Source organism: Ornithodoros turicata, chromosome 4 (genome assembly GCF_037126465.1).
Source record: "Ornithodoros turicata isolate Travis chromosome 4, ASM3712646v1, whole genome shotgun sequence".
NCBI classification, from domain to species: domain Eukaryota; kingdom Metazoa; phylum Arthropoda; class Arachnida; order Ixodida; family Argasidae; genus Ornithodoros; species Ornithodoros turicata.
In genome coordinates, this window is record NC_088204.1 from 20088643 (window position 1) to 20112944 (window position 24302).

Here is a 24302-nt window from a genome sequence, read left to right on the forward strand (position 1 = left end):
TCAGTATCAATGCTTACGGTAGTTGTCCACGGGTAAACTTTACATCTGTTTCAGGAATAATTACATACCTTGCAAAAGGCACAACAAGATGTGTTTTGTCTGTTTGTGTGTTCCAGCCTCAGAACGGTTACTTTCCAATGTGTGTCGTCTGCTTTCGAACGTGTCATTTTTTATATATTTTTTATATAAAGAGACAGGTTCTATCGATTCAACAGGGATTTCTATTGGCAACACGGTCCTTCCTGTCGCACCTTGACGCCTTTCAAAGCTATCTCGGAGCTCTCCGTGTTTGCAGTCCAAGAGTTCGACCGCCGAACGGTCTTTTATGCGGCCAGAAATTTAATTACTTCCTGCACATGCACTTTGGTGGCAGGAAGCCAATGAACGGCAACAAGCGAAGTCAATACTGCCTTCCCCATCCTGCTCCTCCTCACTCCCGGTGTGCTTTCTGAGTCGGTGGCGCCGCCACGACGGAGTTTTGTGAAGCTCGTGTGATGAGCATTGTTTTCACGGGCATGGGATGGCAGCACCGCCGTGAGAATTGTCTGCCGCCTGTGGGTTCCGCTATCAGTGTGTTGATTTTCGCGAATCGCGCATTCAGTTATTTGCGAGTTTTTAATTTCGCGATTCCAGGGCTGTTTCCTTTCGCGGGATAAACGTCAAGCTGCGTTCGCGAGTGCAATTTTTCGTGATTTTTTAGCGGTCGCGAAAATTAATACATATAATAAACGCAGTGCTTATTCTGTGGACCAGACCACAGGATAGGAGCGGGCTTTATTCTGTGGACCAGACCACAGGATAGGTGTTTATTTTATTTTGTGGACCAGTCCATGCGGCGTCCGCCTGAAGTGTGAAGAAATGCCATGCCATACTTAATCTAACCTAACCATACCTAACCTAATTCTAGAACGTAAGAAAGGCGTTGTGGCCCTAACCTAACCTAATTTTTAACAAAAATTCGGCACTTTTTTCTTTTTCTGTGTGTGTGCTAGCCGTCGTCGCTGTGGACCAGTCCATGCGGCGTCCGCCGCAGTGTAGAAAAATGCTATGCCATACTTAATCTAACTTAACCTAACCAAACCATACCTAACCTAATTGTAGAACGTAAAAAAGGCGTTGTGGCCCTAACCTAACCTAATTTGTAGCAAAAATTCAGCACTTGTTCCTTTTCTGTGTTCTAGCCGTCGTCGCCCAAACATTCCCACACGATATCGTCCGCATTCACTGTAACGCGTAGCCAAAAAAAAAAAAAAAAAAACACTCAAATCTTGCGTCTGAGATAAAAGGGCACGCGGAGTGAGAGAGAGAGATAGAGAGAGAAAAAAAAAGACGACTCCACCTGGAATCGAACCCACACTTTCTGATTACCAGCCGGGGATGCTAACCGCTACACCACACCACTGTTGCATGACCATCACTAATTTTGCAACCACTAATCTGACGCACCCCGAAAGTCGCTGGAGAGGCGTGTTAGCTTAGCTCAATTGGTAGAGCCGTGGACCGGCAATCCAGAAGATGTGGGTTCGATCCCTACAGCTGGCTAACCTTTTCAGTGACTTTCTCTTCATCACTAATCTTGTGATTCGGTCGGACTGGTCCACAGAATAAACCGGACGCTTATCCCGTGGTCTGGTCCACAGAATAAAGTCCACCCCCGTCCTGTGGTCTGGTCCACAGAATAAAGTCCCCTCCTATCCTGTGGTCTGGTCGACAGAATAAGCACTGCGTATAATAAATCCGCGAAAATTAATACATTTACCGTAAATATCTCCGTCAGGAACGTTTGGCTCCAGATAGCTCTCGTGCGAGCCGTTCCGCAAGAAATCGACGTGTTACGCGTATTTTGGCGTGAGAGCCAAGGGAGCTTCCTCGGGGCGTCACAGAGGACCTATCTGCCCTATCACACTCTAAATTCACTCATTGTGTCATGTCGTCACAGTGACGTCACTCATACGTCTTCCTGCGCGGGAATTTCAAACCGTGCAGATTCCTATCACTTGTAATGCCGATTTTTAATTTTTCCGCTCTAGTCTCTCTCTGTCATGTCGTCACAGTGACGTCACTCATACGTCTTCCTGCGCGGGAATTTCAAACCGTGCAGATTCCTATCACTTGTAATGCCGATTTTTATTTTTCCGCTCTAGTCGGCGAAAAGTGATTCAATGATGTAGTTCGGGGAATGCACTGCCAAACAAAAATATACGGATTGATGAAAAAAAAAAAAAAAGACGATACGGCAAGGACACAGGCGAGCTGGTGGTTACGTATATCCATAATTACGTCCTGAGATTGGAGAGAGAGATTTCGAGGTTTTGTCGTGTTTGGTTCTTTTCCCCAATCTCAGGGTTTCATTATGGAGGCTGAAAAAAAGTTGTAGTTCATTTCTATCGCTTTTGATGCGCCCAGTGAACGTGCTTTGCATGCGCGACTTTCGGGATGATGGTGTTATACTGGGTGTTTTTGTTTGTTGTTTTTAATCCGCTGTCACATTGTGCATGTAATCCCAAACTAGGCTCCATCGTCAAATGTGCGAAATTGCACAATGCAATTCGTCGATTTAGCAACTTTATTCACATCTCTGCTCTATTTTGTACATGGACGCACTAGTTATCAATGAGTAGCATAACCGGACAAATCGAAAGGGGGATGACTTATTTTTTACGTACGAAAGCGGTTTGTGCCTGGATCTTAATGATTACGTTAGCTGACTGGAGTCCTCATTAACTAATCGACATTTCAGTAGCTGCTCTACCAACGTTTTGGCGCGTGCAACGCTTTTGTCATTTTACCGTTTGCATTTCCGAAAGCTCCATGAAGACTTTTCGTTCGCTAAATCTTCATTCTGCACTCACTGTTATTACTCTTATAATTAAGTTCTCGAAATGTGCATCAAATGATGGAGGTTCCAGGCTCATTACGGAATCAGACTTGTGCCCGTTACTCGAAAAAAGTAATTGATTACCGTTACCATTACTTGTACGGAAAAAGTAATTGATTACCGTTACCAATTACTCGACTCCAAATGTAATTGAGTAATGAGTAGAAAAGTAACGCGTTACTCCAGTCGTTACTCTGCATTCACGCAAATTGTACCCATCTTTGTGTGCCCCAGAAAAGAAAAGAAAAAAAAAAAGGCCCAAAAGCAGTACAGATGAGATTACAAAAAAAAAAAAAAGAAAGAAAAACGCCTAGGACAAGTAGATCTGTACGTCTACTGTATTCATCGCACGGGAAGACGTTGACCCGATTGTGGAAGAACATTGCGTGGAACTTCCCCATGACTCACTAAACTTCCAAAGCTTCAGGTACCACTAGAGTCACTAAATAAGCTCCACTAGAGTCACTTATTTAGTGACTCTAGGTATAACCACACAGGTGTAGAAAGAGATTAGGGAGAGTGCCCCTGAAATTCCAGAACTTTATTATAATGACTACCGCTTCCTATAATACAACGGCCCAACAAAGGCTGGCTGACAGCACGGGGGGATTGACCTGGGGCAGAACACCTGAAGGATAAGTTAATCTCTGCCGGAAAAGTAATCAATTACTGAGTAATCGATTACTCCGAAAAGTAATTGATTACTCGAAAAATTACTTTGACAGTAAAGTAACTGATTACTCAAAAAATTACTCAAAAATGTAATTGATTACAAGTAACGTAATTACTAGTAACGCGTTACGCACAAGTCTGGATGATGTTGCATTAGCGCACGCGCAACCATTGCCGCGGGTGTTCTTTGAGAAGTTTCTCCAGTGCATGAAGTTATCTGAGCGGCTGAGCCCGCACAAAAATAAGTGGCACGATCTTCGCATATCGTCGTTTCTTCTGGAATCGTGAGGCCCAAATACTGAGTTTGTGGGACCGTGCTTTAAGGACAGTTAAAAGAGTCAGCATTGGCCTAGCCTTCTTAGCCTAGTTTTATAAGCCCTGCCCCTTTCGCAAAAATATAAAACAAGAATGACGGAAAAGTATACTCGCCTTGAGAATCCGATTTCGAGCCGAAGGGACTTTTCAGCCGGTTGCGTTTGCAGTTTTCACGATCGGGCTGAAAATTTCGGAGTCCAATGTAATTCTATCTATCAACTCCCTTGTTTTTTTAGCTTTTTATTTTTCTTTTTTCGTAAGCTCTGTCTTCATACTGACGCGAAAAACCGTCGTCCACACCGTTGCTTTGACTCTGTCTTCATAATTTTCTTCGATTCGGTGAAGCTGAGTGTATCTTGCCTAGGAACACGTAAACCGTTTGTCGTTGTTTTTTGGAGGTAGAGCTCAGATCGAAGGTCTTGGTATATAGACGGGTTCTGTTGCGTTTCCTCTCTATTCTACTAAAGAAAAATGTTTATTTCCACAATTGAATACGTTGTATGGTTTTGTTTGAATATCACAGTAGACAACGGTTATCTGGTACGTTGTCTCCCATTGTGTCATATCCGCAGTGGCGTCACTAGTGGTGTCCGGGGAAGGGGGGGTGACGCGCCGCACCAGTACCTGTCTTTCTGTGCGGTGACATAAGGAGCTCTCTGCGACCGCGCGATTTTTTTTCCTTTTCTCTTCCTGTGGGATGGTATTGTTATTTATCGCGTACCGTCAGGTGTGGGAAAGGAATAATCATAGGTGGGGAGTAACGCGTTACAAAGTAGTGCGTTACCGGTAACGCGTTACATTCGAGTAGTGAAATATGGTAACGCATTACATTTGGGAGAAAAGTAATGAGTAACGTAACGTCATTACATTTTTACTAACTAACGCGTAACGGCGTTACGCGTTACTGCGTGTTTGGGAACATTGCTTCATCGTCTAAACTTGAAAGCTTGAGCGAGGACCGTGCCTGTAGACTCCGGGAAAATCTCCGATTTTTTCTATTCATCTTCAACAATGACAAGAAGGTCACATCGGCACCCGCGAAGAACGCAAAAGAACTATGGACCTACCCTGGTTGAGATGTCACCTTTGTTTACCACCTCTATTTTTCACTCCCTTTGGTATTTTTCGGACGAATGGGGTAAAAGCGTCTGAACAAGTAACAAAGTACCAAGGGATTCGCTGTTTGGATTTATACTGTGTGAGATAAAAGGTCACCGTCTCTATCAACCTTGACACGCACGTGTCATTAGGAGTCTGCTCAGCCACACAGATGAAAATTTTGAGCGTCAACTACTTCTGCGTTGCAATAAATCATACATGTAAGTTTTGTTCATGCGTGACCCTTGTTTGTGCACAACATTGCGTGTATTGATCTGCGGAACGCACTTGTGTGACTCAACCGAAAATGGTACATATTATAAGGACAACTAGCGAAGTAATGCAATAGTAACGGCATTACTTATCAGAAGTAACGGCGTTAGTAACGCGTTACCTACTATCGCAACAGTAACGAATAACGTAACGCGTTACTTTTTCAAAAAGTAGTGAGTAACGGTAGTGCACTACAAAATAAAAGTAACTTCCCCATCTATGGAAAGGATCTATCATGGGGGGTGACGCCGCTGCATATCTCCGTGCTTGCTATTTTCCTTCGACAAGCTTGCACATTTCCCGGCGTGTTTTGTGATTGGAACGTACGTGGCGATGATTTCGATGGACTGCTTTCACAACGGGTTTTATTCTATACACGTGTTGTATAGATCGCCACACCTGTCGCTAACCGGCGTGCCGGAGTCATTGGGAGACTGCCAATGACAGCCATGCTTTCTGCGGCAGTAACCATGGAGACAAGCCACCATCAGCCGCATAAGCAGCCACCCGTAGCCACGGGCTTTCTGTGTTTCAAATCGTCTGCGGCGGCCGACAGATGCAGACGACGTCGTGTCTTTGTCTGTCCGGGAAACAAAGAAGGGTGGAAGAGGGGTCGATTACGACTTTTTTCGCATAGAAAGTGTTGCACTATATAGCGCGAGAGGCACTTCACTATTTTCGTCTTACTCCAACCTGGATAGCAACGGAGGTCTACTTCGAGGCAAGCGTCACTGCAGTGGGCGCTGAAAGCAGCGCCACCATAGAGCTCACGCTACCAAATGTAAACAAGACGTAGTTATGGAGAGTAGTCGCCATGGGCCGCATGGGCAGCCAGTGGTAGCCACAGAAAGCTTCTGTTTGAAGTCGTCTGCGGCGGTTGGCTGAAGCAGAAGACATCGCCATTCAATGTGTTCATGCGGCGAAGGGACAATTGACAATTGATCGAAAGGGACAATTCCTGCCTGTGTGTGACGTCACATCTGGATCTTTCTGTTCTGTCAGACACTTTATATGTAGGGTTCTTCGTTTTCGGGTTTCGTTTCATCCGAAAAAAAATGTTCGGAGGTTCTGAGCTTTCGGTTGATCTGGGCACGCGGGTGGTAGTGACCCATATCTCCCATATGCTTTTTTCATCCGAGCGCCCAGAACCACCGAAAGCGGGATACTTGAAAGGACACGATTCCTCTGTTTGTCAGGGAGAGGAGGAAAGGTGAGCGGTTCTTGGGTGTGGAGGAATCCAATCCTACAACTGACTCAGAAGTGAAGTTTGGCAAGGAAAGGTATTATTGATGTCGATCGCGTTCAAGAAGTGATCCGATCCGTGCAGAGATATATTTTCCATGTGAGTGGCCGGGGTCCAGGCACTGTGTAGGTCATCATACTGAAAAGCGAATAGTAACAAAGCGCCCACGGCACAGGTCTCGAAAAAGGTTACAAAAAGAACCCTCTCCTTTACTTTTTCTTTATGCTTTCTGTTAATACAGTCCGGAGTTCAGACGTTCAGAAAACACGCTATTCACCGGCTGAAACAACCCCTGGAAAGGGCTTGCAAACAGTATGAATACATGAAACCAACATATCGTCTGAACTGTCAATCTCCTCAGAAGGCGCTGAGGTTTGTGTTTTCCACCGCCCCGCTATATGTTCCAGCCACAGAACATACCACTCCCACCATGCTCTTTTTTCGTTACTCATGACGCGGACCTCCATGACCTTCCGAAGATAGTGCTTCTCCCGTCAGCAACATGAATACCAATAAACTTCATTTTCGGAATATCTCTCCGTTCAGATCACTTCTTGAAAGCGATCTCATTTGTACACACCGCCAGTCGAAGTGGCGTTCCAGTTAACTCTGCTTCCAGCCGTACATTGGATTCCCGCATACTCGGGAACCGCTCACCCTTCCTCCTCTCCCTGTTAAACGGGGGAAGCGTGTCTTTTGAAGTATCCCGCTTTCGGTGATTCTGGGCGCTCGGATGAAAAGAGCATTTGGGGGATATGGGTCAGTGCCACCCGCGTGCCCAGATCAACCGAAAGCCCAGAACCTCCGAATATTTTTTCGGAAGAAATGAGCTTTTGGTTGATTTGGGACGTCGGTGGAAATGGGCGTTTGGAGGATATGAGCTGCTACCGAGAAACAAGAATCTTTATATTTCCGCTCGGAACTGGGGCACTGAATGACTGTGGTATTCAAATACTTGCCCGAGCTCCACAAGAGCTAGTCTTTCACTCCTGCAGGAGGGGATTATATAAAAGGAGGACAAATGGGTTGTCACAAATAGCTCTGAAAAAATGGCTAGGAAGCAAGCGAGCTGGTGAAGATGATGCATAATGTAAAAAACCCCGAGACTAGGGAACACGAAGGGACAGACGTGTTCGTGTTGTGTCTGTCCCTTCGTGTTCCCTAGTCTCGGGTTTTTTTTTACAAATAGCTCTCTTTGCTGATAATATGATTCACTTTTCCCACGGTAGGACGGTTTAGGTGAAGGACCGCGAGGATTTCGGGTAGATGTCGGGTTTTACCCGAATTCTCGAAAACTTGTTCGGGGGGGGGGGGGGGGAACTATCGTGAAAAATCGGGTTTAACTCGAAAACGAAAAACCCTATTTATATTGCAGTATAGGGACAGAATTTCCAACAAAAGTTTTCCCGCCAAATGTGGGTCGCTCCTACCCTGAGACGTATCTCCACCTGGTGAACCAACATGTTTTCCTTTTGCTTAACTCAACATTAGCGTATCTGTCGCAGGCAGGGCTTCATGTATTCATCCCTCTTCAAGGGCGTATGCGTAACGGGCTTTTATTCCTGCGTCAATAACAAAGCCGGATCACGTTATACAAGTACAGCGGTCTCATTGTGCTATACCAGTAAACAGACGTTATCAGGCTTAGCAGGTGTCACTTAATTCAGCTCCCTCCATCAATGGGTGATATATGCCGGTTAATATTCATTACGAGGACCTCATCAAATACGTGGGCGTTCCGAATAATGTGCTTTCTCCGGTCCACGGAAGGATTTTCGTGTGTCGTCTTCTCAAAGGCAGACGTGTTCCGGAGGGCGGCTTTCTCTATACACAACAGGGTATTACAAGACATAAAGAAGGCTCTGATGTAGCTCAGCTGCAGTTAATAAAACATCACTTATCTTCACGTTCGGTCTTGCCGCTTTTGTTGAAAACGCGGAAGGGTATTCATGAGGACGAGCGATGCTTCCGAGAAACAAACATCGTCACGCCTGTTTTCTGCAGGCGCGTAACCTCCATTCCCGAATTTGGCCAACCGATTTAAACAATTCGTTCACCGACTAGTTATTTAAATTTTGTCAAAGTAGGGTGGTCAAATACGTGTTTCTTCGAGAAAAAGTTACTTTAGTTCTGAGCGATATTTTTACGTTTTTCAACTCGCGAAATTGTTATTGCGAAAATCCGGTAGATATTGATCGCGTGACAATTATAATTCGAGGTACTGGGTGCAGTTTGGAGCTGATTCTTTTTTTAAAAACCGAATTAATAATTTAGAAACTTCGTGCTTGGACATTGACGTTGGGTGTTTATGTGCACAGTGCCCCCGCTTTTTTTTTTTTAGACCGAAGTAATTCATTCATTCCATTTCATTTTTGTTCAGGTGCCCAGCATTTCAAGCCAAGTGGACAGGGCGCACCAAAAATTCGCAAAATAATGACGGAACATTTAAAAATATCATCTAGGAAATACCGGATGGAACGCTTCAGTGGAAAGTTATTTCCACGTGTTATGCGGGATTCTAGCTTTAGCTGCAAAAAATTTCGTATTTACCGATGCGGATGCTTCCTTTTTAAGCTGGGTGATTGATCTCGAATAATTCTAAAGTGACTGAGTTACATAGATCATGGAAGTAAGTTTGGGTGGTTCGTAAAAAGTCTCAGTAAAATATAAATGCCATCAGTGAACGCCTCCAGGAATTTTCCAAAGAACCCGCAAAACTACATAGTTTCGGATTCTCCAAGGGTAGATGACGTCTTCCCGAGTTGGCGTGCGTCTCCGCTCTTCGTCCAACGTTTGAAATCCGCCAGCAGCTGTGGTGAGGAGACTGCGATGGACCTCCGGGGAGCAGATTTCGCATCCCATGACGTCATACAGGGTGTTTCAAAAAAACGTGTCATTCGGACTTTATAAGAAAACGGGGCGACGGAAAAATACGGGGTAAAGGGCACTTGTGTGGCAACTTTTTTTTTAATTTGTTTATTAGTGCTACACAAAATCAGGAACACACTTGAGATAATGGACCGTGAGGGGGAAACCCTGTTAAACGGTCCCGCAAGAAAACATATTATTCAAAAACATCTTATGAGGGAGAGGTAATGCAAAGGTAGTAGTCCGCACATAATGTAACAAGGAAATATACAAGATGATACACATCAATACATATAATATGCACAAACGGTGTACGTTGCTACAATGAAGTAATGGACATGAAGAAATGGACATGTCATTGAACTAAATAAAGATATTAATGCCGCTGTTGAAAGTGTAATTTGCAAGAGCGCTTGAAAGCGAGAAAACTAGTTGTTGACCTTAGGTTATGTGGGAGTTCATTCCACAACCTAGTTCCAAAAGAAGAAAGGGAGAAATGACCGAAATTAGAGCGAAAGGCCGAACATTGAAGTGAATGCGACACGTTCCGTAGGGAATATGGTGGAACGAAATTTTGAAAGTTAAGTTGTTGTCTGTCAAAAGACCTGTAGAAAAAGTTATGCATAAGAAGGGCAACTTTATAATCACGGAGATCGAAAATATTAAGTACAGATAAAAGAGAAAAAGCGAACGACACCGACTCCAGACGGCCGACAGAAAGGATAATTCGTAGCGCACGCTTCTGGGCAAAAAGCAGTGGGCTCAGATTAGAGTTATACGTGAGGCCGTAGACTTCAAGGCCGTAGTTGATATGGGAATGAATCAGGCCGTAGTATATGGTTAAAAGTATGTTAGTTGGGACTAGGTTCCTGAGTTTGCTTAGAGCATACAATCCACTGGAGATTTTACTCCGCACATGGTTAATATGATGGTGCCAGGATAAGTTTTCCTGCAAAAAGACGCCCAGAAACCGGGTGACAGAAACACGAGAAAGGATATTCCCTCCGAAGGAAAGCTGCAAATTAGTGAAATCCAGGCTCTTTTGAGACGGTCGGAATACCATATACGACGTTTTTTGGAAGTTAGCAACAAGTTTGTTATGTGATAGCCACAAGTTAAACTTATCGAGAACAGAGCTCGCTTTACAAAATAGTGTTGTGAGGTTTTTAGATTCAACAAAAATAGTGGTGTCGTCTGCGTATAGGAAACAAGTAGTTGAAAGAAAGCCAGGCAGGTCATTTATGTAGACGAGGAATAAGAAGGGACCTAATATTGAACCCTGGGGGACACCCATAGAAAGCGTTCCGAGTTCGGAACTCCAGCCACACTGAATGACATACTGTTTCCGATGGGTCAAAAAGCTTTCTATTAATTTTAAAGGGGTGCCTCTAATGCCGTATCTGTCTAGCTTCTGAAGTAAAATTTTATGGTTAATTAAATCGAAAGCCTTGGTTAGATCAACGAAAATGCCCAGAGACAATATTTTTTCTTCGATATTCATTCTAATTTTTTTCGTCGCATGAATTAACGCTAGCGTGGTTGATTTCTTTTTCCGGAATCCATACTGGGATGAACTTAGCAACTGATTTGAATCAAAAAAACTCTCCAAGCGTTGCAGAATTATCTTCTCCAGCACCTTACTAACAGTCGGAAGCAAGGAAATAGGACGATAATTGGAAGTGTCACATCGATTCCCTTTTTTATAAATGGGTGACACTTTAGCTATCTTCAGTTCTTCGGGAAAAATACCGTGCAGAAAAAGTTCGTTAAACAATTCTGCTAGCGGTTGAGAAAGGGTGTTACGAAACCTTTTGAGAAATGTGGAAGATATGCCATCGTGTCCAGACGACGTTAGTGGCTTTAGACCATCAATAATAGACATCACTTCATAACAACTTGTAGGTGTCAAAAAGAAGGATGTGGGGTTACAGATAGGAAGAGGGACGTCTGCAGGGGGATCGGTCTGAGGACTAAGACCACTAGCAACGTTGCAAAAGTAATCATTAAATATGTTTGCAATATCTTTTGGACTGCTGGTTTTAACTCCATCCTGCGCGAGTAGGCACGCACCAGTTGCCGCTTTCTCTGTATTCCTTGACAGGACGCTATTTATGGTACGTCAAATAGCCTTGGAATCACCAGAGGAGCTTTCCAGCCTGGACGAGACATATTTACGCTTTGCAAGCCGAAGGATGTCTCTTAAGATGTTATTATATCTCGTGTACCTGGCGCGGAGATCGCGATTCGTGGGGTTCAGCCGGGTTTTCTTGTACAGATTATTCTTGTGCTTAATGCTTTTCATGATTGCATTTGAAATCCAAGGCTGCCTAACCGTTGCGCGCCTACTGCGGAAGACTGGACGAGAACTGAATTTGCCATCTTGCAAAAATATTTTCATTTGATTTTAATTAAAATAAATTGAATTTCTTTAACTGAACTCCAAAATTTCCCAAGTCAACCTAGCGTTTTTTTCTTTTTTTACAGAATTTGAGAACCCGTAGCGAACTTAGTCAGATCCACCAAGAAATCCACTCGATATTGCAAATGGAACTGCCCAAAAAAAGTCCCGAAGTTGAGGCTTCAAGGTTTCGGGTATTCAAAAGCGCACCAAATCAATCGGAAAAATGCGCGGAGGGCAGGACATGCTCCTGCCATATGTAATAGCATAGCATGAGGTAATAGCATATGTTGTGCCTAAACGGTTGCAAAGTTCTACCTGCTACCTCACTCTCTGCCACGAATGATTGGGTTACCGCTTCTGATTCGGTGAGCGAGGGGGGCGTACGCCTTTTTGTAGCAATTTGGATATATGATAATTGCTTTTACCACCCTTTTACACCCTTCATCAGACGCTACACTCTTAAAAATGAACTTCACCGCATAGCACGCTCCTAGCCAACCATCATCTCGAATGATATCGTTATCTGCTCTGATTTGTTGAAAACGAAAGGCGTACGCCTTTCTGTGACAATTATGAACAGCATAAGTGTCACAAAATAGGCGTACGCCTCCCGTTTCCAACAAATCAAGGCGGACAACGATATCATTCGAGATGATGGTTGGCTAGCAGCGTGCTATGTGGTGAAGTTCATTTTTAATAGTGTATGTTGACCTAGGTGGTAACTATAGAAGTTACCACTTTTTCACACCCTTTTTTCTTAGAGTGTGTGTAGCTTTAAGTTTGCGCTGAACTATTTTTATCGTTTTTTTAATGTGATACTTCTGCCTTACATATATAGAGAAACTATATCTTTGGAAAATACAGGGTGAGACGTGACACAAATGCGGTGAGATTCTGACCACACGTTATTTAGATTTAGTAGCATTTACAAAGTATCATCAGCCCTGGCAAGAGCAGATGCAGTTGAGAAGCTTCCTCACCGAACTAGCGGTTCCAACCTCGAGAGCCCAATTCTGAAGCAACACACGCGGATCAATCTTACCAGGCCAGTACTTTTCGGAACCGTTCCGAAAATCCTCACCGATATTTCATCAGCCTTCTGATTTATGGTGGAAAGCGGAGTGGGTATTTTTGCGAGCGCGCAATTACTTTGACGAAGGATAGAACGGGTCCCGAGTGACCCGCAAATACTCTTGGGGGAGCCGTCCGTTTGTGGGAGGAGAGCGCGCGGGATTATGGAAAGGACAAAGAGCGAGGTTTAATCTAAGCTGCTACTTGGAGGCACGAGAAAGAGGTCGACAGCCATGTACAACTTGCGACATTACTTGTCTGGAGCCGACAGCTGTTTCTGAATGTTTCTTCCGACTAATAAACACGTTCGGCATGCTACCTAGTACGTTTTTATTAGTCGAAACAAACAATCTTGCAACGCCTGGAGATTCCAGGCCGGATAAACCGCAAGCTGTGGATTCCAGACAAGTATGTCGCAAGCTTCCTCCAGCCCGCGTGCGGTTCCCCATATACATTTTGAAATCCACGGGTGTAGGACAAAATGTCCCCCGAAAAGGCCCCGGACAAAATGTCCCCAGCTGCCGTCACTCAGCCGTCTGCCAGTCCTCAACTGCCTTCTTGTTCGGCGGATTAAAAAATCAAATTATTCAGATTTTTTTCATTTAGATATGATGAATATTGATTAAATCACTGAGTTGATTTTTGTCTTCTAAGACAGATCTTCACCTCATGGCTTCCGTGTGCCACCTCGTAATAGCGAAAGCACCTTTTGAGCACATACAAAGAAGGGCGTCTAGACTTCTAACAGTGCGGCTAACAGTTACTAGCTAATGCAAATGGAGATCTATTTGAAAACTATATATTATGAATTACACCGAATAGTAATAGGAAAAAGAAATAACTGGAAAAGTTCTACGCTCGTGGAATGACCACCCGCCATGTCTAACCAAATTGTTTGCCAGTGTGCCGGAGAGCCACTGAAGGGGTCACGTGACGCTGTTTGCGCTGAAAGTCACTGAAGTATAATATATTTCAGGCTGTGGTTCATTTCCAGGCTCAGTCTCATCTTCCCCAGCGTCTCCAGTTTTAATTTACTATTCGAATTCAAACATAACATAAGGGAGGTGATTTAAATCTTGATTAATATTCATGACTTAAATCGCGATTAAAATCGGTGATTTAAATCTGGCTGATTTAAATCAATCAACCCTGCACACAATAGCATGAATAACATTTGTCACATTTTAGGTATCAACGGCTGTGCAATCGGACGGCATCTGGGGACATTTTGTCCGGGGACATTTTCGGGGACGTTTTGTCCGGGGACGTTTCGTCCGGGGACCATTTGTCCGGGGACATTTCGTCCGGGGACGTTTTGTCCGGGGACATTTTGTCCGGATGCCGAAATTCACGTAGCATCGCGAGGAACTGTTCGCTTTGCCTGAAATACGTACACTCTAAATCTTTTCACACCTTTAAAGGTGTAATAGCGTGCGTGGCGCACGCCTTTTTAGGTGTAATTTCGCTAACATCATAATGGAGCACGGTTTCGCACAAATTTTCTTTACTCGAGTGTTGTCTGTGCTCCAAAAATTCAGTCTTGCAACATCTCAACATTGTTCAACAGTATTGTAGACACTTGCGCGTGCTCGATTATCGATAGCGATGCATATATGCATTAGCTCGTAGCTACGATATCCAAGACATAATGAAAGCGAGATTTGCACTGGCACTTGATCTTTAGTAATGCTTTCCGAATTTTGTAAAATATAATCCTGGAGATGCAATGTTACGCAACCAGATTGAATGTGCATAGCGCACACCTTTAAAGGTGTGAAAAAGTTTACAGTGTATGACTCAGGTGGTAGATCTGAGTTATTTTTATAGTCGTGTTCAACTTAAGAGGGAAAAGAAATCTAGCCAGTCAACTACATACGCCATTGGAAGTAAGGACACGCAATAGCGCTCCAGGGGAAAAACTGCAGCGCCACCACGCAACATAGTGTGTTAATACCGGCAACATTACAAGTAGTGTCTTAACAGTCAATACGGAAGCAGAGTGAGTATGGTAGATTACATTAGCTCGCGGAGGGGGGAGCGTGACCTCTCTGTGTCCAACCATCCTATCTGCGGCGCTGTAATATTTTGAGACCTGACGGACTAGATTTATTTTCCTTCTTAGGTTGAACACGACTATAGTATTTAATGAGACTGCAGCGCTTAGATGATGACAGGTGATGGCGATGGAACCGCTTGCCGTCGGCAACGCTTGGGCGGGCAACGTCTCGATTATTCCAAAGGGGATCTTGTGTCCTGGGCCGACTTCACAGGCAACTGTGTTGACATTTGTCTTAAGGCATCTGAGGAAAACCCAGGGAAAACACCCAGAGAGCACAGCCGCTTCAGGATTCGGACCCGGGTACCTGACCAGTCTCGGCGTGGAATGCCTTCATAAACCGGTGGTGGTGGTGACGAAAACCGGCTTGCCGTTATTGGCCTCACGAATGTGAGCTGCGTCACGACTGTAGCCAGGATGAGATGAGATGATGTGATAACAGATGAAGGAGTGATGACGGCCGAAAGTTAATATCTTCACCACACCACCATACCACTTCACCACAAAGTAGGCTGTCCGCCAACCACCATCGCGAATGACATCGTTGTGCCCCCTGGATTGGTTAAAACGGGAGGCGTACGCGTTTTGTGACACTTATGCACCCTCTTCGCATCTCCACCCTTCATCCTCTATCCTCCATCCGTCTTTCTTTCTTTTTGTTTGGCTATAGTCGTGACGACGCCCACTTCTGTGTGGCCAGCAACGGCGAGCCGATCCTGCCATTACCCCACCGCAGCCAGAAACATAGACAAAAGGCACACACAAAACAGGACGAACTGCAACTCACGACTACTTTACTGTTGAACACACATACACTCTTAAATACCAGAGCAGGCACCTGTTCCCCTATGTATCTGACCTATTTTTTTAGATAACAAAATTCCTCCTGTATGAGGGCGATAGAGGGAGCGCTGACACATTTTTCTCCTTTTTCCTCAATCAAGAATGCTTCGTATATCTCTCGATCCTGCTGTGATCGGAGATTAATTTCTATTGAAGTTTTATCAAAGGCAGGCGAGCATCCACATCTATCGCAGTGGAATGCCAAGTGGCCCGACGGTGGCATCCCTTTCAACAACGTCGCGTGCTCACGTAACCTAGTATTGATACACCTCCCCGTCTGGCCGATGTACACTCTTCCACAGGATAGCGGAATACAATAAACCACACACTGGCGGCAATCAACCCATCTGTTTTTGTGTTTGGTGTTACACACATGTCTTTTTTGTCGGTTGTTCACCTTAGGGCAAAGACTATACAACTTGCAAGGGGCTGAGATCACAACAGGAACATTATGTCTGACACCTACTTTCTTTATGTTATGTGCAAGTCCGTGAAAATAGGGAATTGAGACCGGTCTACCCTCCACCCGGCTCCCACCAAGCTTCGGTAAGCCCTTACATTTCCGAACAAGGCACTCTGCCACAGAGATGAGTAGATCCTCGGGATAACCCCCAACCCGCATTTTTTCTAGCTGAGACTCGAAACTCCCCTGAATTGTATGTTGACAGGACTTCTCCAAGGCAGCCCCCAGGCCTGAAGTGGCAATAGCCCTCTTAACAATCTTGGAATGCGCCGAATCGTACGGTAGTACCATCTTTTTTGATCTAGGGTGGAAAGCCCAACAAATATGGTCGTGTCCCACTCTTAGCTTCAAATCCAAAAATTGGATAGATGCGATAGATGTGGATGCTCGCCTGCCTTTGATAAAACTTCAATAGAAATTAATCTCCGATCACAGCAGGATCGAGAGATATACGAAGCATTCTTGATTGAGGAAAAAGGAGAAAAATGTGTCAGCGCTCCCTCTATCGCCCTCATACAGGAGGAATTTTGTTATCTAAAAAAATAGGTCAGATACATAGGGGAACAGGTGCCTGCTCTGGTATTTAAGAGTGTATGTGTGTTCAACAGTAAAGTAGTCGTGAGTTGCAGTTCGTCCTGTTTTGTGTGTGCCTTTTGTCTATGTTTCTGGCTGCGGTGGTGTGAACTTGTCATGTACCGACTTCCCCAACTTCGGACCCTCAGTGCCATTACCCCCCCCCCCCCCCCCGTGACACTTACGCAGTATGTTATTTGTGCCAAAAAGGCGTACGCCCCGCGCTTTCCAAAAAATTCGGGAGTGATACCGGTATCATCCTGTGCAATGGTTGGCCTTCACTGTGCTATGCGGTGAAGTTATCTTTTTGAAAGTGTAGAGAGCTTTGTGCATCGTATACGCTATCGCCTTTGCATACGTAAGGGATAGCGTGGTGGTTCCGCGCACTGCGTGAAGCTCCCTTTATGTCTTGCGCGTGCGCAGGACCACCAACGCTATCCCTTACCTATACGCAAAGGCTGGAACGTGCGATGCACAAAGCTCTTATCTCTATCTCTTAATCTCTTACCAGGGGAAAACCGAGAACAATATGCCTGCATAAATCTCCCATATTCCATACAAAGCCTTTTCCGGATCATAGCACCTTTCATCGCACGAAGACAGTAATCACAGGCGTGTTGCCGGCACAAGAGGAGGGGGGGGGGGGTTAAAAAAAAAGAATTGGTGCCTCCCTACGCGTTCCCTGTCCTTCGTCCTAATGATAATCCAATATCGTTAATATCCGACAATCTCATTCAGAATTCTCGTGCTTTCGTTTATTGCTCGAAGTAAAACATCCGAGCTCTCATCTGACCTCTAATTGCGAAACCCTCCATCGATCCCGTTCTTCGTACCTGGCTTTGCATTTGTGATCTTTAATAACTTCTCTTTTTTTTTTTTCGTTATATTCATCTTCATGCATGGTTGAAATCTTCTCCTGAATCGGGGGATTCTTGGCAAACTTTGGAATATTTCCATCGGGATTTTGATGGAGGGATCACGTGATGCAGGGATTAGTTGGTTCCCCGGGAAGGAAGTTTTTCTTTATTTTAATGTCTTTTTGTTGGTTGTGAGGTGTAAACTTGAGGGTGAATGGGCTCAACAGGTGCACATTTTGTCGTATTTGTTCGTGTTCTGTTCATATGGAATTATGCGCAATGTTATAATCCCTTCGTACACCGTCGCTAGTGAATGGAAATTACATTGTAGCATTTCATCTCAATCTCAGTAGTTACCTATCAAAATTATTCTTACTATCCCCTCATATGATGTCAATGTACGTCATAAAAACATTTGAAAGGTTCTATTTTCAGGTACAAACCATGGAGGTAAGACCCTGGCAATCTTAAACAAGTGCCCCGTAGATTCAAGAACCACCACAAAACAAATTCGCGTATGATTTTTTTTAACGAGTAGTAAACATATCGCCCATATAAGTCTATATTATGTTGTCTATGTCACGAAAGTTTTACCTGTACGTACGTATGATGTACTACGTATACTTTTTTCCCATGTAAAGTTACTTTCCGGGCTTCACATCGGATGATGCAGAAATATTTGCAAAGCATTTCTTCTCATCGTTGTCAAGCGGCTTTGTGCCATACGCTGTGCCATTCTCACATTGTATCGACCAATGTGAATAGAATGATTCATTTATTTATTCATTCATAGACGGCTCTTATTTACGTCGATGCACGATTTGATTTGCGGTCGCATATAGCTATTGGCTTGTGGAAATCGTGCATTCCTGCCGACACTGCAATGCTCCCTGCCATTGCAAAGCTGTTCAACATTCATTTGAAACCTTGACTCACATCGCATTTGTTGCGATCGCTGCTTTTCGCAAGTGGTTCGGTCTTTGACCGCCATTCGCCGCCACTAGCGCTGACCGTAGGGGAAAGGGCTCAGTAAGGTGGAGGGAGGGAAAGCGCAACACTGGTGAATCTCGTCGTCTGCTTCGATTTGTGCCGCATTCTCTGGTGCCTGCACGTCAATGATGCCAACAACCGCGCGAGAAAACGTGATTCGTGCCCCGTTTGGCACAGTGTTTGTTGCAACAATCACACAGGAAAAGCGGTATTAATTTCCGTCGTTTGCTTTTCTATGCGTGGGTGGCAAGTTGCGCGCAATTGGTTTTCGCAATGGTTACTTGCAGCGCGAAGTGCTGTGCCTCATGGAAAAGAGTGTGCTGATCATCTACCTGTGAATATGTGTCTGTTACTGGTGGTATGACGCTTCGTGACACATCGGTTCAAGTTGCAACCAATAGCTACTGTGCAGCGTTGTAGCTTTATCGTCTGCCAATCGTCCAAAGTCCATCTGACTTTGTTTGGTCTGCGAGGCTCGACGAACAGCACACCAGCGGCTTACTTATAGTGGTTACAGTGGTATAGTGCTTCGCTGGATACTGCGTGAGGATGAGCTCTATTCGTTCTAATATAATTAGGTGCGCGAGGCGCAGTTTTGTAGCGGCAGTATTTCGTGATAGCATATCAGGTACGTTTTGTTCGTATGTGAAACAGATCGCAGGCAGAAATATATCGGAGTTGAGGTGCTAATCCCTTTTGCGGTTTATAAATTTCTTAAGCTATATACTTTCGAAATTTTGTTGCGGCATCGGTGCTGTTTCGCTGGATATTGGGTGCTTTCGAACTACACAATTCGGAACGAACTAACCGTCCGCTCTAAACATTCTGCAGACTTCCTTTCGCAGTTCACCGTATGTCTAAGTCAAACGTTCTTATTTAATTCGATATTCGTTCGAGATGTAATTCTTTTGCAGTTGACGAAATATCCGGCTAACACTACGCCTAGCTGTAGCGAATCACACTTTGAAACGCACGCATGCATTCAGCTGGTGTTTTCTCATGTTGCTTGTCACATTCCGCTTCGACCACTTTATAAAACTGTACGAAGGCCTCCCTTTGCGATCTCGTTCAGCCGAAGCAAAGCAAAGCGTCGAGCCGTAAACCGTAACAGACGGCGTATTTCTCAGCGTTACAGGACATAATAGATCATTTATCAGGGTGCCATTGCACGAAGTGCGTTATAAGCGGTTATACGGTAGCCGCACCGCGACATCAGGATGTCTCGCTGTCCACGTGTAATGAATGATCTGCTGCGGAGGCCTTCTTGCTGCAACGTCGGCAATATGTCGCCTGTCTGGACCTGTGAAAGGCTATTACGTGAGTCCTTCGTGACACTACGTCCCACTTGTACTATATTACAAGTCATACACGCAGTTATGATTGAAGTATATGTTAGGAAGTTAGCGACACTGTTGTTTTGCTAGAATTCGGTACTTCGACGTTTTCGTCTCGAAATAGTGAAGCGAGGACGCAGGTTAGGCTAGTACGCTTTTTGCAATCATTATTGCGTTGAAGCATATAAAATTTATATCAATTGTATTGTTATTGCGAGTTCATCATATTTGCGGGGGAAATGAGAGCAGGGGATTTCCTGCCGTATTCAGTTGTAAATAAAGCTCCACTGTGTTATTGCGATTTATAGCGCTTCATTAGGAAACGACCGGCGAAAACGATACGGCAGAAGATGCTGTCAAATCAGAAATCACCGAAGTGATGTCAGTCATATCAAAGCAAGATGGCGATAGGTTTATCATGTTTTAAAATAGTCATGAACGCCTTCCGATTTTACTAAAGGTCACCATAATCACCTCTTCGGCTGAACGACATATCCCAAATGAGCCTCGCGGTATACGCGGGATGCGGTCACACGAACCGGCACTGACCCGGATATAGCGATTGTTTTCTGACAATCACCGTAAGGAAGCTATACCTTCTTGCATGCGATGAGGCAGCAATGTGAGTTCTGCCGATCCATATGCGTGTCCTCCTTCGTCAGGTTATGTTTGGGGACATGGCGTGAAATAAGTGACGAGCAGCCAAAGTGAGAAACGGATGTGACGTCGATGACGTGTGTTGTGAGGGAGTGACAAAATGAGCAAGGTCCAGCAAGAGAGCACCATCTACGAAGAGGACATGCCGGTGGTGATGCGGCGCCGTGGTATCACCATGCGCGTGCGCATCGTGAGCGTCGACTCTCCCACGGATCCTCCCACGTGGCAGGTATCTCTCACTCTTATCCTTGCACTGCAATTTTTTTTAATATATATATTCAGTGTTCGCGCCGCGAAGCAACTGTAGCTATGAGTGGCCCACAATGTATAGGACGGATGGAAAGGACACCAGGAAAGAGCGGGGTACTATAGGTGGGTTAGTACGCGTCCTGGGCCGACTTCAGGAGGAACTGTGCCAACGTTCGTACGGAACGTCTGCCAGGAAAATAAGGGAAAACTTCAGAGAGCGCAGGGAGAGTGGTAGGATTCGAACCAGCACCCTACCAGTCTTCAGCGCAACCTTCGAGCCGTCACCAACGAGCCTTTTCCCCTATCGGCCATAGCGATTATACATGTCTTGTACTATGGCTAATCTCGATGGAATATGACTACTAAGTGGAAGTATGTGAATCACTTTTATTTAAATACTTATTTCCGTCACACTGCTGTTCTCGAGCAAGTATGTTCGATAAATTCATGTAGGTCCGTAAGTTATAATGCGCCATTTACGATAAAATAAAACACAAATTCCGTGCTAGCCGCGTGGAATGCACGTGATTTTAAGAGCAGGATCAGTCTCATGATCATTCGGGGAGAGTTTGGCCATTCTGTGATTTTTTGCCGCCCGCACTCTTAGAAATGAACTCTACCGCATAACACGCTCCTAGCCAACCATAATCTCAAACGATATCATTATCTTTATTGATTTGTTGAAAACGGGAGGCGTACGCCTTTTTTGTGACAATTATGAACAGCATATAGGTGTCACATAAAAGGCGTACGCCTCCCGTTTTCGACAAATCAGGGCAGGTAACGGTATCATTCGATATTATGGTTGTCTAGGAGCGTGCTATGCTGTGAAGTTCATTTTTAAGAGTGTGCCATCATGTTCCAACACTGGCCCGGCCTGTCTATTTCTTCTCATACCACAGTAAAGCATCGTCATCCAACCGTCTCTCTCTGTCCGCCGCCCACGGGCCCGGGCCCGGCGGGTTCCTCAAACCTTGAAGATACATGATCTTCGACGGTTCCTTGACGAAAATATAATCCTTCGGGTTGGAGGACGGATGACAGCAAGCCCATTGACGTTCTCTCAACGTCACCCTATAGTTGTTCCAGCACACTCGTAACGGCGAGCGTTTGATTACACAGTCACATCGTCAGGTACTTCACTCTGGTGTGCGCGACACTTTGGTACAAGTAAGAGAGAGATATTGGATCTTACGGGCGCGTCAACAGATCAAGCACGTTATACGACGTTGCGTGACATGGCAAAAGAACGATGCGAGACACATTACGCAACCTGACGCCCAAATTCCGGCAGATCGTGTAAATATGGGCCATCCGTTTCAGGTTGTAGGGATAGACTTTGCTGGGCCCGTGATGATCAAAAAGAAGAGGACATACGAAAAGGCATACATTTTTCTCTTCGTGTGTGCCGTCACTAGAGCGATTCACCTGGAGCTCTTCGAGGACATGTCCGCGGTCAAGATTCACCGCTCGCAGAGGCGTGTGCCAGACCGTATATAGTGACAACGCCAAAACTTTTAAAGCGGTTGCGAAGAAAATACGGGAGCTGAGAGATGTTCTCGTGGATCCAGTCGTACAGGACTACTGCTCGACAAGAGGAATTCAGTGGAACTTCATAGCCGAACGAGCTCCGTGGTGGGGCGGGTTTTACGAAAGGCTAGTAAGATCCGTGAAGTCCGCTATCAGAAAAACCTTGTCCCCCCCATCTCCGCGGAGATGGGGGGTCCACCGTGACGTGAGAGCCCGTATCGCTCCGCCCTCTTGGTCGGAATGAAAGGCGAGCCATGACGACACTCCGCTCTAAAATGCCGGAATGGGAGGTTTTTCAAGGCGGTAACTCTGATCCAAAATGGTGCCACTGGCCATGGCGCCGCCCGTCGGGTGACGTCAAATGAGGCGTTTTGAAACAGGCTCCTCCCAATGGCCAAACTCTCCTAATAAACGACTCTGTTCGCCGCAGTCGGATTGCAGCGTTACCCGTATCACCCGTAGTCGTGTTCACACTATAAGAACGACGCGTGTGCTGAGAGTTCGGCTCACGTTAAAGAACCCTCAGGTGGGCAAAACTAATCCCCAGACCGACCGCTGTGGCATCGCATCATGATCATAGTCGTTGCCTCGCGACGGATAAAGCCACGCGATCAGATTGGTTTCGAAGAAATTTATCTATTCTACAGCCTGAGCACTCTGTACTCTTCCGTTACAATTTTCGTCCTAATTGCACTCATAGTTTTTTTTTTTTTTTTTTTAAGAAAATGAAAATGAAAAATTACGGGCAACACTGTGCCGAAGTCGCCACTAACTGCGCGTTGCACGTCAAGTACGGCGGCAAAACTACGTTCAGTGCGCATAACACTGTGTCTAAAGCAAAAGAAGTCGACTACGTAGTCATCATGAGCAGCAAGCCAGTCGGGAACATAGATCACTGTTGCTTGACATATTTCGGGATTATTTTCTACCAGACGTCGCCGCTGAGTCCCGAAAGGAGGCTCGCCCTGTCAGTCACAGTTGCGGACCTCTCATTGTTTGCTTTTCTCCACGGGGGCCGCCATGACACCTGACTGCTACCCAAAATGGCGACGAAAACAAACACTGTGAAGCCGGAATTTTGTGACAAAAATTTTTCACAGACTACTCTAATTTTACGCTACAGATGCACATCCTCTGGTAAGTTTCTCGAAAACCACTTTCAGCTGATGCTCCGCTATCGATATCTAGCCGAAAATAATACGTTTTGTCGTCGGTGTTAAGCTTAGTGAACACGGCGATCACAACGAAATAATAGCAAAAACGGCTCTGTGTTGTACAATTATGAATTTAACTGCTGAATCTCGTGAATAAAGACATTCTTGCCTTTTTATTCCAACTGGTCATGTAGATAACTTAAAAAGTCGTGCCAGCGACAGGATGTGTACCAGCAGGTGGTTCTGCCAGCAGCGGTATACAACGACGGAAGTATACAACGACGGAAGCAGACGACAATTCCCGATGTCCCTTGCGCAGCCTAGGTGGCGTTCATAAATTGGCACAAAAGTTCACCAGTTCTGCAGATCGCGAGAGGTATCCATTTCAATCCCATCCAATCCACTTGCCACCCAAAATGGCGCTGCCCATGTTGGATAGGGGGACAAATAGTAAGGATAGGTTGAATCATAGTGCCCCATATTTCAAGACGTCATTGGTTAGAAAGCTGAAAAAGTGAGTGGAGCTTTAGGTAAATAGGAATGCCCATTAATGGCAAGACTCCCCTTTAATACACGGCTCTGTTATACCGCAATTTTGCTGGCAAATTAAATTAATTAGCGTTCCCTGTCACATGCAAAACTTGCTGTGCGCGTTTTGCAAGTAAATAAGCTGTAAGTAAGCAGTAACAGTAAGTAAGCTGTTAAGCTATGCAGCAAACATAACCTGTGTCTGTCGTTGTGGTACCTCTCTACGTCTCTCTCATTTTCTTTTTAATA

At 45.1% G+C, this 24302-nt stretch overlaps 1 protein-coding gene across 4 annotated transcripts in view; it reads left to right on the forward strand.

Moving 5' to 3' along the window:
- The window catches only part of LOC135391283 (microtubule-associated serine/threonine-protein kinase 3-like), a 207525-nt gene that overhangs the window by 65429 nt on the left and 117794 nt on the right, over window positions 1–24302 (forward strand). For 2 of the 4 annotated variants that reach the window (XM_064621483.1, XM_064621485.1), the window contains exon 1: window positions 20315–20821. The exons of 1 other annotated variant lie outside the window; for it this stretch is intronic. In XM_064621483.1, coding sequence (XP_064477553.1) covers window positions 20693–20821 — 129 coding nt within the window. In that variant the 5' untranslated portion in view covers window positions 20315–20692. Of the gene's footprint in view, window positions 1–20314; window positions 20822–24302 lie in introns of those variants that run through there. One more of the 4 variants, XM_064621484.1, reaches the window with a different exon arrangement.